Consider the following 11,768-nt stretch of genomic DNA (forward strand, 5'->3'; position numbering starts at 1 on the left):
GATTACTGTAGCTTTGTAGTATAGTCTGAAGTCAGGGAGTCTGATTCCTACAGCTCCGTTTTTTTCCCTTAAGACTGCTTTGGCTATTTGGGGTCTTTTGTATCTCCATACAAATTTTAAGATATTTTGTTTTAGTTCTGTAAAAAAATGCCACTGGTAATTTGATAGAGATTGCATGAAATCTGTAGATTGCTTTGGGTATTATAGTCATTTTCACAATATTGATTCTTCCAATCCAAGAACATGGTATATCTCTCCATCTGTTTGTGTCATCTTTGATTTCTTTCATCAGTGTCTTATAGTTTTCTGCATACAGGTCTTTTACCTCCTTAGGTAGGTTTATTCCTAGGTATTTTATTCTTTTTGTTGCAATGGTGAATGGGATTGTTTCCTTAATTTATCTTTCTGATCTTTTGTTGTTAGTGTATAGGAATGCAAGTGATTTCTGTGCATTAATTTTGTATCCTGCAACTTTACCAAATTCATTGATTAGCTCTAGTAGTTTTCTGGTGGCATCTTTAGGATTTTCTATGTATAGTATCATGTCATCTGCAAACCGTGACAGTTTTACTTCTTCTTTTCCAATTTGTATTCCTTTTAGTTCTTTTTCTTCTCTGATTGCTTTGGCCCATTTTTAAATTGGGTTGTTTGTGTTGTTACTGAGTTTTAGGAATTCCTTATATATTTTAGGTGCCAGTCCTATGTCAGATATGTGTTTTGCAAAGATTTCCCCCCAAGCTGTGGCTTGTCTTCTCATTCTCTCTCGTTTTTTCTCATTCTCTTAACAGTGTTGTTTACAGAGCTAACATGTCACATTGTGATACAGTCCAATTTATCATTTCTTCTTTAATGGACCATGCTTTTCATATTGCATCCCCAAACTCATCACCAAGCCCAAGGTAAGACAGATTTTCTCCTGTTTTCTTCTAGAAGTTCGGCATTTTACATTTAGGTCTGTGATCCACTTTGCGTTCATTTTTCTGTAAGGCATCCCCTGAAAGGATTTTGAAAAGCTCTGCATCCACCACCATCTAACACACACACATGTGTTTTTTGAAGTTGACATCTACAGTATTTCAACGGATGTTTCAACAGTCGTGAAGGGTGTCATTTCCAGTGTATTGTAAATACTGATTTAAAACAAAAACTGTGAGATCACTTTTTACACTTCCAGTTCCTGATTTTGATGCCACAGGCTCACTTTGGAAGTGGGTCCTTTTCCTCCTGCCTCCACTTTCCATCTGCTGCCCCCCAGAGCAGTCTCCTTTGCTGTCCTTCTCCACGTGGGAAGCCTTTTATTACTCATGCATCATCGTACTTCTCCAAAACACCAGTTACATTTCTTGTTAGGACCTGTGACCACAGGGCAGTGGATTAGACATGTGGATGCATAATTATGAAACAAGCAAATAAGATGGGGCTTTGGTTTGTGTCAATTTGTCCAAGTGTCCATAAACAAATAGGACTTACCGCCAGCATGAGATGGGGTTCACTGTCGGTTCCATTCCTATTTTTTTCTCTTTTAGATGTAAAATCTAGGAAACCCTGCTCACAGATTTGAGTAGTTGGGAGTAGGGCCCATGCTTCCGAGTGCTGAGGCCCCTGGAGCCTTCTCGAAGGAACTGGGAGGGGCGGTTGGGAAAGGGAACCTGATGGGGCCTTCTCAGACCCGCCATTTTGAACAGAGGACATGTAGGAGCTGAGGTCTGGAGAGATGATTTTTAAAAACCTTTGCCTGCCCCGTAGACCCTCTTGAAGACTTTGTGTCAGGCCGGGGGCCTGTAGACCCCTGCAAAGATAGAGCCAGCAGGTTACTCCCGGGCCCTGAGATTCCATGGAGCCCCTGCAACAATGGCCTGTGTGGATGTACTCTTGGTAACAGCCAGGACACCTGTTGCCCCCATCCTTGGTGGGACCTGGACTCCCTGGGAGGGGCGCCAGGACCGAGATGAGACTGGATGGGACAAATCCACTAATTGTTGGATGAAGGATTGGATTCATTCACCAAGCACTTATTTCCTGAGTGATTCTCCTGGGCCAAGTTGACAGAGACACTCTCTGGGAGTGGATGCTTTGCTGAGGAAGACAAGCCAAAGAAGGTGATTTTGCAGAGATGCATGCTTTTCAGACAGGGCAGGCGGGGTGATTACTATATAGAATGTGTTGGAGGGGGACAGCTGAGGCCTCTTTGAGGAGGTGACATTTGAGTTGAGACCTGATGGAGTGAGGGAGCAAGCCAAACAGATACTTGAGTGAAGAGTGTTCCAGGCAGAGAGGCAGTGAGTGCAAAGGCCCTGGGGCAGGTGCATGTGTGGCGTGCTTGAGGACCAGTTAAGAAGCCAGTGTGGCTGGAGCTGCTTGAGCAAGGGGTGGGGGGGGAGTGGGTGGAGAGGGGCCAAAGCAATGATGGGGAAGAGGGACCAATCACGCAGAGCTCTTAGGCCCCTGTAAGGACTCATGCTTTGGTTTGGAGTGACATGAAGAGCCGTGGGAGGGTTTGGAGCTCAGGGGTGACATGATCTCAATAAAAGGAATGCTCTGGCTGCTGGGTGGGGAAGAAACTACCGGTTGGAGAGGTTAAGGGTGCAGGCAGAGGGCAGGGGGAGCCCAGCGAGGACGCTTTTGCTGTCCTCCAACTGAGTGCTGATGGGGGTTCAGGCCAAGGTGGCAGAAGCGGCAGTGGCAGAGCTGGGGCTAGGGAAGGAGGCTGCTTTAGGTCAAGTGGCCTGGATGCCCTGTCTGCAGAGAGGACATTAGAGCAGAGACCCGAAGGTACCCAGAGAGCCAGGTCAACATGTGGGTGAAGAGACTTCTGTGTGGAGGACACCGGTGGTGCAAAGGCCCTGGGGCCGGCCCAGTCAGGCCGCCGGTAGGAGCTGGAGCCGGCGGGAACCCGCACGAATGACAAAGGAGGGAGGCGGGGGCGGCCGGCGCCGGCCGATTGCCTTACAAGGCGCCCTGCAGTGCCGCGGCCGCGCTCGGCCACCGCGTGCTCGGCCGCCAGCGGGCGGCGGGGGCGCGCGCGGAGGGGGGCGGGGCCGCCGGGGCGCGGGCGGGGGGCTCGGCGCGGTGGCTACTGCGCTAGGCGACGCTGCGGCTTCGCCTCGGCTCCAGGTCCGCACCCGGCGCTCCGGGGCGCGGGCGCGCGCTGGCGGGGGCGTGCAGTGTCCCGGGCCACGGCAGGCCCCGCGCACACCTGTCACGCCCGGCGCGCCCCCGGCCGGCACGCGCGCGGCTCACGCAGCTCGGGACGCGGGAGGCCCGGGCTGCCGAGTCCCTCCCGCCGCGAGGCGCCGAGGGCTGGGCTGAGCCGGGCGGCCGCGTGGGTGGCCGTGGCGGGCGGCTGTGCGCGGGGGTCGCAGGTGCATCTAGGGCGGGTCGGTGGCCTGGGGGGCGCGTGCCAGTGGGCGCTGGGCCGTGGGTGGCAGGTCTAGGCTTGGGGGCGGCCGGGGGCGCCTCTGGGCGCTGCGGATGGGGGTGAGCCTGGAGGGGCCCGGGGGTGGGCACGGAGCCTTCTGGAAGGCGACCAATGGCGGCTGACTAGGTTGTGTGGGGGCGGAGAGGGGGTCTCTGGGCGCTGATCGTCGTCGGGGTGCCAGGTCGCGGGGCGTCGGATCGTGGCCGTATCTGGGAGGGGGAGGAGTTTATTCGGCGGCCTCGCTGGAGGCGTCCACCTGGGAGTGCGGACCTGGACAGTGGGGGAGGGGCGAGATGTAACGGGCTGGGGGAGGGTGTGTGGGACCTGTGTTCCTGAGTGGGGCTGTGGCTGAGGGTGGCTGAGGCACTGCCGGATCTGGGCTTTGGGGGACGGGGCTGCCCCTCGCTCAGGGAGCTTCCCTCCACCTCTCCCTGCACCCCCAGACATGCTGCTGCTCAAGAAACAGACGGAGGACATCAGCAGCGTCTATGAGATCCGGGAGAAGCTCGGCTCGTGAGTGTGTGTGTGTGTGTGTGTGTGTGCGCGCGCGTGAGAGTGAATGTGTGTATCTGTGTGGGGGGATGGGTGGCATGGGACGGGGAGGGCTTCCCCATCTCCTTCGGCTAAGGGGGCCTTTCTCCCTCCCCGCCTCTGCTCTCGCGCCCCGCCCTCCTCCTCGCCTTTCCCCTCCCTTCCTGCCTCCCCCTCTGCCGCAGGGGCGCTTTCTCCGAGGTGGTGCTGGCCCAGGAGCGGGGCTCCTCACACCTTGTCGCCCTCAAGTGCATCCCCAAGAAGGCCCTTCGAGGCAAGGAGGCCCTGGTGGAGAACGAGATCGCGGTGCTCCGCAGGTGTGCGCCCCGCAGTGGCTGGGAGCCTCCTGGGGTGGAGCGCCCTGCCTCCTCCGTGTCCCCAGAAAGGCCTGGCCGGGGGCTCTGCCTTGCTGGACCGGCAGGGGCGGCCCGTGGTAGGGTAGGGGGCAGGGGCGGGAGGAAGAGAAGAGGGTGAAGGGCTTCCCTGGGGGTCCAGAGGGGGCCGTGGCGGCCTATAAGGGGCTTTTTCTTGCCGTTGCAGGGTCAGCCACCCCAACATCGTGGCTCTGGAGGACGTCCACGAGAGCCCTTCCCACCTCTATCTGGCCATGGAGCTGTGAGGAGGGCGGGGTCAGGCGGGGGTGGGCGGGGCCGGGGGGCCGGGTCAGCTGAGCCCCTGCCCCCCCAGGGTGACGGGGGGCGAGCTGTTCGATCGCATCATGGAGCGCGGCTCGTACACGGAGAAGGACGCCAGCCACCTGGTGGGCCAGGTCCTTGGTGCCGTCTCCTACCTGCACAGCCTGGGCATCGTGCACCGAGACCTCAAGGTGCCTCTGCCCTCCTGCCCGCCCACCCAGGCCTTGACCCGCGTCCCTGTGCACCACGGGTCTGGGGGACTTGCGGGCGCCCAGCCCCGGGGACCACGCCACGGCTGACCCGGTGTTCTCTCTGACATCGGTGTGTCACAGCCTGAAAACCTCCTCTATGCCACGCCCTTCGAGGACTCCAAGATCATGGTCTCTGACTTTGGCCTCTCCAAAATCCAGGCTGGCAACATGCTAGGCACCGCCTGTGGGACCCCAGGCTATGTGGGTAAGTGAGGGGGGCGCCCCGAGGCTCGCCGGGGGCCGGGGTACCCAGTGGGAGCTGAGGTGCCAGGGGCAGGGCAGGCGGTGGGCCACTCCTGGGGTGCACTAGGCTGAGCCCGGCAGCACTGAAGGCGTGCTGTGCGTGTGCGCGGGCGTGCGTCTGTCTGTCTCTGGCCCCCAGCCCCGGAGCTCTTGGAGCAGAAACCCTACGGGAAGGCCGTAGATGTGTGGGCCCTGGGTGTCATCTCCTACATCCTGTGAGTGACCACTGGGAAGGCTCTTCTTCTGCCTGCCTGCCCCCTGCTGGGTTGGGGAGGTTTGGACAGCTGGGTGATTCATCTGTGGGTGCCAGGCTGTGTGGGTACCCCCCCTTCTATGATGAGAGCGACCCCGAACTCTTCAGCCAGATCCTGAGGGCCAGCTACGAGTTTGACTCTCCCTTTTGGGATGACATCTCAGAATCAGGTGAACTTGAGGCTGACCCCAAGCTCAGGGAGCGGGGAGGGCCGTGGGGCCGTGGGGATGGGGCGGGCTGACCTGGTTTCCCTGTCCCAGCCAAAGACTTCATCCGACACCTTCTGGAGCGAGATCCCCAGAAAAGGTTCACCTGCCAGCAGGCCTTACAGCATCTTTGGTGAGCGGGACCCCTGCTGAGCTGTCCTGGGACCAGAGGGTCCACACCCTCAGAGACCCCCACCCCTCACTGACCTTTGGCCTTGCCCTAGGATCTCCGGGGATACAGCCTTTGACAAGGACATCCTGGGCTCAGTTAGTGAGCAGATCCAGAAGAATTTTGCCCGGACCCACTGGAAGGTCAGTGTGGGGAGGGGCCTGGGGACCCGGCTCAAGGCTGCCCGCCCTGTCCGTCAGCCTCAGGAGGATGGTCTGGGCTGCCAGTGGTCTTTATGGTCCTCGAAGTCTTGGGACCAGGGCCGGGACATGGCCTGACACCCCTCTCTCCCTGCAGCGAGCGTTCAATGCTACCTCCTTCCTGCGCCACATCCGCAAGCTGGGGCAGACCCCGGAGGGGGCGGACGCCTCGGGACGGAGGGTGATGAGCCACAGCCACCCGGGCCTCCGCACTGGCCAGCCCCCCAAGTGGTGACACCCAGGTGCGTGGGGGTGAGCCCTGCGCCCGCTGGGACCTGGCTCCTCGCTGAGCTCAGGGGGTGGCAGGCCCCATGTGGCCAAGAGCTCAGCAGGGTGGACCCCACAGAGTAGCGGGCTGAGGGCGGAGAGCACCGACAGAGGGGAGGAGCCAGGGTCCCCAAGAAGTGGATGAGACAGAGAGGTGGGGGGCAGGCTGTGCTGCTGGCGTGAGGGCTCTCGAGGGGCCCAGTGAGCACCTCTGCTGAGAGCCTGGGCTCGGAGCAGGGGGCGCAGGGCAGGCCAGGGGCGCCTCCTGACTGCCCCCTTCCCTGTGCTTCTCTCTTCTTCTCCACCCCAGGCTGAGCGCACGGACCCCCAGACTCCCTTCCAATGGACCCTTTCAGTCCCGCCGATCTCCCCCTCCCGCCCCAGGGCACCTCTGCGGTAGAGCTTGAGCCCTGTGGGTGTGGTGCAGGGCACTGGGGTGGGCGCTGTTGGGGCGCGTCCACAGACTTCCCTCCCCTGTCGCTGCCACACCCCGTCTAGAGACCAAGAGGCCCAGGGGCTGTCCTTCCCGTGCTGTCCTGTGCTTTGCTGACTGTGGGCGGTCCTGCTTGTGTCGTGGCCCTCCAGCCTCCCTCCAGTCTTCCCCAAATCAATAAAGACAGACAGAGCAATGGGCAGTGGTGAGCTGGGGGGAGGGATGAGGGCTGGGAAGGAAACCAAGGAGGCAGGCCACCTCGCCCGTCACCACCCGAACTTCTGCTCCCCCCATCACAGCAGACAAGCTCCGGGTTGTCCAAGAACTTCCTGTCCCCACTCCCCGACGTGCCGGCAAGAGGCAGCCGAGCCGGCCAGCTCTGCCACCCTCGAGGTTGGCCTGCGTGTGGCTCTGGGGCCCTGGGCTGGGCTCAGGGGCGAGTGGAGCCCCGGGTGCTGTAGCCAGGAAGGCAACCAGAGTTCCGGGCTGTCTTCACCCCCCTCCCCGCCCCCCCTCCGTCTCCCTTCCTTCCCCTGCTTCCCGTGGCCGTGGCCGTGGCCGGACAGAGCATTCCCAGAGCACGCCTTGCACCGAAAGGCTCTGCAGCCCGTCTCTGAGGCTGGAGGAGGGGCCCCTCGGCCAGGAGAGGGCGCTGCTGGGGCCTCACCCCCTGTGCTGGGTCGTGGCTTTGGCACCGCTGGGCTCCAGGCCCTGGGGAACCCGGGCTGGGTGGGTCGTGGTTTCCGGTGTGGAGGACGGTGGCTGGTCTTCTGGTCTGTGCAGCCCCTGCCCCTCACACCCCCATTCTGGATCGGGTAGGGCTCCAGAGCCCGGCCTTGCTGGGCGCCAGGCCTTTACTGACTCCGCTCGGCCTTTGTCCCGCGCCCATGAGGGGAAGGCTCCTAGGGCCTCTCCTCGGCCCCGGTCAGGGCAGAAGCAACACCCTCACGGTTCTGGCTGAGCTGGCCACCCCTTTGTCCCACCGTCACCCGTGCCCACTGGCCCCTGCCAGCCTGCATCGCATAGCCTGCTGGAGAAGACACCTCTCCACGTCGACCTTTGGGACCTGAAGGGAGATGGCGAGGCCCAGAGCAGGGCTGGCCTGGGTCTCGGGGGTGGGGCTGGAGCAGGGGCCGGACTTCCGCCGAGGAGGGTAGCCATGCACAAGTCCCTCTCCGGAGTTCTCCTCCCAGCATCCTCCCACCCCCTTCCGTGCACAGCCGCGCAGGCCTCTGAGCCCGGGGCAAGTCCCGAGGGGTAGGCAGCTTCCCCCTCTGTCCCCACGGCCAATTCTAGGCCATCCTTTGCTCTAGGCTTTGGTGTCACACAACGCGGTCCCACCACGCCAGCTCCCCTTTCTCTGTCCATAGCCCGGGGGACCTCAGGCTGCCATAACCTTGGCCCGGTCTCTACAGCTTGGCTTCTTCACCCCCAACGACCTGTCCTGCCTCCCCTTAGCCCCCCACGCGGGGCCTTGTCATCTGTCCTGCCACCTCAGACGTCCCCTTCTCTGGCTCTCCTCCCCTCTTTTGGTTGTTCACGTCGGCCTCCCAGCACACTCACGTTTGCTCGCTTTGCCCACCAGCCAAGGTGCCCACTGTCACGCAGGAGCTCCTGCAGTGGAGGGAGTGGGCTTACTCAGGCGGTGGGAATGAGCCGCCCGGGGAAGGTAGCAGCTGGCTGCTCAGGGAGGCCTGATCAGGAGTGCCAGAGCCAGCCTTCCAGAAGGAACCACACTCCTTCGGAGACAGCCAGCTCTTCCAGCCCAGGCTGCAGCCACATCCTCGCTGCGGAGTCAGAGTCCGGCCGCAGCTCCGGCCGCAGTGACACAGGGCGCGATTTGATCTTCCGCCAGCAGGAGGCGCCACAGTCACATTTTCCACGTTCATCAGCCACCTGTTGATCCTTCCGCGCCTGGGGCAGCTGCTCAAAACCATTTCTCCCCCCCCAATCCTGCCCCAGGGACGTCCTAGCTGGGGGAGAGGCCTACCCTGCCCATCCGGGAGCAGGGAGACGGGGGACCCCCAGGTCGGGCAGCGGCGTCACCGTTCATCCCTCTGAGCCCTTCCCATCTGGGGGGGCAGTTTGCGAGAAGAAAGCTTTGGGTGACTCAGGCCGTGGGAGCATTTCGGGCTCAGGGAAGAGCAGGTGCTCAGGTACTGAGGCTGCGCCGGAGGGACGGGTCAGACTGGAGCCCGGTGAGGTGAGAGCTGGGCCTTAGTCTTTGAGCTGCCATGAGCCGCTGGCAGGGTGGGGGCCTGAGAGCGCCCTTGTCCGGGCTGGGGAGGTGCTGAGCTGCTGTGAGTCTGGAGCCGGGGCCAGAGGACTGGCCTTCCCAGGTGTCAGGGACCAGACTGGATTTGAGGGGGGAGCCCCTGTGGGCGTCACGAGAAGCTGTCTCCCTTATTCTGGGCCACACAGGGTGGGTCACACGCTCTGTCCTGGAGCGAATCTGGGTGTCAGAAGGGTTAGCTCAGTGGTGAGTCTTTTTAAAAATGTTTTGGCTGCGCTGCCTGGCATGCGGGATCTAGTTCCCAGACCACAGATTGAAACCCTGCCCCCTGCAGTGGAAGCGCGGAGTCTTAACCACCGCACCGCCAGGGAAGTCCCAGTGGTGAGTGTTTATTGAGCACTTACTGTGTGCCAGGCACCCGTATCAACTCCAACCTCGACTATGAGGTAGCGACTGTCATCACCACCCCCACTTTGGATGCTGGGAGGCGGGGGCAAAGAGGCCGCATAACGGAGCCAAGGCCACGCAGCCTTGGGCTCTGCCTCCTGCCGGTCTCTGTGTAAGTGAGGAGGGCTCGCTGGGAACAGGAAGGTCATGTGGGGACTTGGGGAGAAGGCAGGGGAGCTCTTCTCCACCCTTCTCTTGCTGAGCGCAGCCTTGCAGGTGGTTTTGTTGCCTTTGACACTCCCTGTGCCTCCAGCTCATTGAGTCAATTCCCTGTGAAATGGGAACCTGGCTGATGGGGCGAACCCCTCTGGGATTCGGTGTGAGGGCCTGGGCTGACGGCAGGGGCACGTCTGGGGGCCATGTTGGAGGGCAAGGTGAGGGAGATGTGCTGGCGGAGGGAGCTGAAGAGGGACTGGAAAGATGGACATTGGTCGTGGTGAACTGAGCAGGGGGACTGTGAGGGAGTCTAGGAGAGAAGCAGGCCTGTTCAGGGCCCATGGCAGCCATGTTCTCCACGCAATCCCACCTCCACCCAGGCACCCCTGTCTCCATCCCTGTCTCTTCAGGTGGGCAAGACACGAAGTACGGAGTGTTTGGGAAAAAACCGAATAACCCGATTTGGTTGATTGAGGGTTGTTGGGACAAGTGGTTAGAGATTGCCCAGAAAGGTGAACTTTCTCAAGACGGCACTGGGGAGCCACTGGAGGGCTGTAGGGAGGATGGTGGCCAGATGAGATTTTTGCTTTAAGACAGTTTCCAAGTATTTTTCAACCCTATCTGGCCCCTCTTGATAAATACAAAAATCTCATCTCTTGATGCCGCCCCACCCAAGCCCGATAGAGATTTCAATAGTTCCCCTCATGCCAGGGAGCCCAGCCTGCCTCAAGTGATGTCCCGCGTAGAGGCCCAGTTGTTTTTTCTCAGTTTATCCTTCTAGTTCTTTCAATTATTGCCTTATGTTGTTTTTTTTTTTTTTTCTGTACGCGGGGCTTTCACTGCTGCGGCCTCTCCCGTTGCGGAGCACAGGCTCCGGACGCGCAGGCTCAGCGGCCATGGCTCACGGGCCCAGCCGCTCCGCGGCATGTGGGATCTTCCTGGACCGGGGCACGAACCCGCAGCCCCTGCATCGGCAGGCGGACTCTCAACCACTGCGCCACCAGGGAAGCCCCTGCCTTATGTATTTTTAAGTTAGGTTATTAAGTGCAGATGAGTTTAGGATTGCTACGTATTTCGTAAGTTGCACATTTGGTCAAAATGGAGCAACATGCATTAATACTAGTAATGCTTTTGCCTTATAGTCGACTTATACAGTGATAGTAGCATAGCAACTATATCTTTCTTTTCGTGAATACTTGCCTGTCATATCTTGTTCAATTCTTTTTCTTTCAAACTTAAATTTTTTTACTGAGATATAATTCACACGCCAGAAACCTCACCCTTTAAAATGTACAATTTGTTGTTGTTCTGGTATACAAATGTCCCTGACTTACAATGGTTTGACTTACGACTTTTCGACTTTTACAACGGTGCAAAAGCAATACGCGTTCAGTAGAAACTGTGCTTCGGATTTTGGATTTTGATCTTTCTCCAGGTTAGTAATATGCGGTGCAGTCCTTGTGATGCTGGGCAGTGGCAGCCACCCGAAGCTCCCACTCAGCCACTTGATCACGAGGGTAAACAATGGATACACTTATGACCATCCTATACCCAGACGGCCATTCTGTTTTTCACTTTCGGCACAGTATTCAAGTACATGGCATACTCAACACTTGATGATAAAATAGGCTTTGTGATAGATGCTTTTGCCGAGCTGTAGCTAATATGACTGTTCTGGGCGTGCTGAAGGCTGAGCCATGATGGCTGGTAAGTTAAGTGTATTACATGCATTTCCGACTTAGGAGGTTTTCAACTTATGATGGGTTTATTGGGATGTAACCCCACCAGAAGTTGAGGAAGGTCTGTGTTTACAGTTTACGTGATCACGACCTAATTCCAGAATATTTTCATCACCCCAAGGGAAAACCCTGTACCCGTTAGCAGTAACTCCCCATCCGGCCCCCACCCCCCAGCCCCTGGCAACCACTAATCTACCTTCTGTCTCTGTGGACTTCCCTATTCTGCTATTTTATATAAATGGAATCACAATGTGTGGCTCTTTGTGTCTGGCTTATTTCATTAAGCATAATGTTTTCAAGGTTCATCCATGTTGTAGCATGTATCAGTACCTCATTCATTTTTATTGCTGAACAATGTTCCATTGTACGGATAGACCATGTTCTATCTATCCATTGCATCCACTGATGGACATTTGGGTTGTTTCCACCTTTTGGCTATTGTGAATAATGCTGCTATGATTATTTCTGTGCAAGTTTTTGTGTGGACATACGTTTTCAGTTGCATTATTTGATAGAATTCACCAGTGAAGACTTCTGGGTTTGGATTTTCTTTGTGGGAAGATTTCCAATTACTAATTCAACTTATT

At 58.2% G+C, this 11,768-nt stretch overlaps 1 protein-coding gene across 1 annotated transcript; it reads left to right on the forward strand.

The window, feature by feature from the left end:
* The first annotated feature begins 3,652 nt into the window (after nt 1-3,652).
* On the forward strand, nt 3,653-6,141 carry PNCK (pregnancy up-regulated nonubiquitous CaM kinase). The gene is made up of 10 exons (XM_089903981.1): nt 3,653-3,931; nt 4,135-4,266; nt 4,490-4,564; nt 4,637-4,775; nt 4,917-5,040; nt 5,218-5,293; nt 5,389-5,501; nt 5,592-5,670; nt 5,762-5,849; nt 6,004-6,141. The coding sequence occupies exons 1-10, from the start codon at nt 3,864-3,866 to the stop codon at nt 6,139-6,141; spliced, it is 1,032 nt and encodes a 343-aa protein (XP_089760107.1). The 5' UTR covers nt 3,653-3,863.
* Nucleotides 6,142-11,768: the final 5,627 nt, after the last annotated feature.

The sequence above is a fragment of the Delphinapterus leucas genome, chromosome X, assembly GCF_059928025.1.
Source record: "Delphinapterus leucas isolate spDelLeu-1000000601 "Yukka" chromosome X, BTC_Dleu_Yukka2, whole genome shotgun sequence".
NCBI classification, from domain to species: domain Eukaryota; kingdom Metazoa; phylum Chordata; class Mammalia; order Artiodactyla; family Monodontidae; genus Delphinapterus; species Delphinapterus leucas.

What these genes read in the sequence shown, in the direction of transcription:
- PNCK (XM_089903981.1), top strand. Translation starts at nt 3,864, where the DNA reads ATGCTGCTGCTCAAGAAACAGACGGAGGACATCAGCAGCGTCTATGAG. An exon ending in ATCCGGGAGAAGCTCGGCTC is followed by an intron (nt 3,932 to 4,134) that starts GTGAGTGTGTGT and finishes CCTCTGCCGCAG; the next exon opens with GGGCGCTTTCTCCGAGGTGG. An exon ending in CTCTATCTGGCCATGGAGCT is followed by an intron (nt 4,565 to 4,636) that starts GTGAGGAGGGCG and finishes CTGCCCCCCCAG; the next exon opens with GGTGACGGGGGGCGAGCTGT.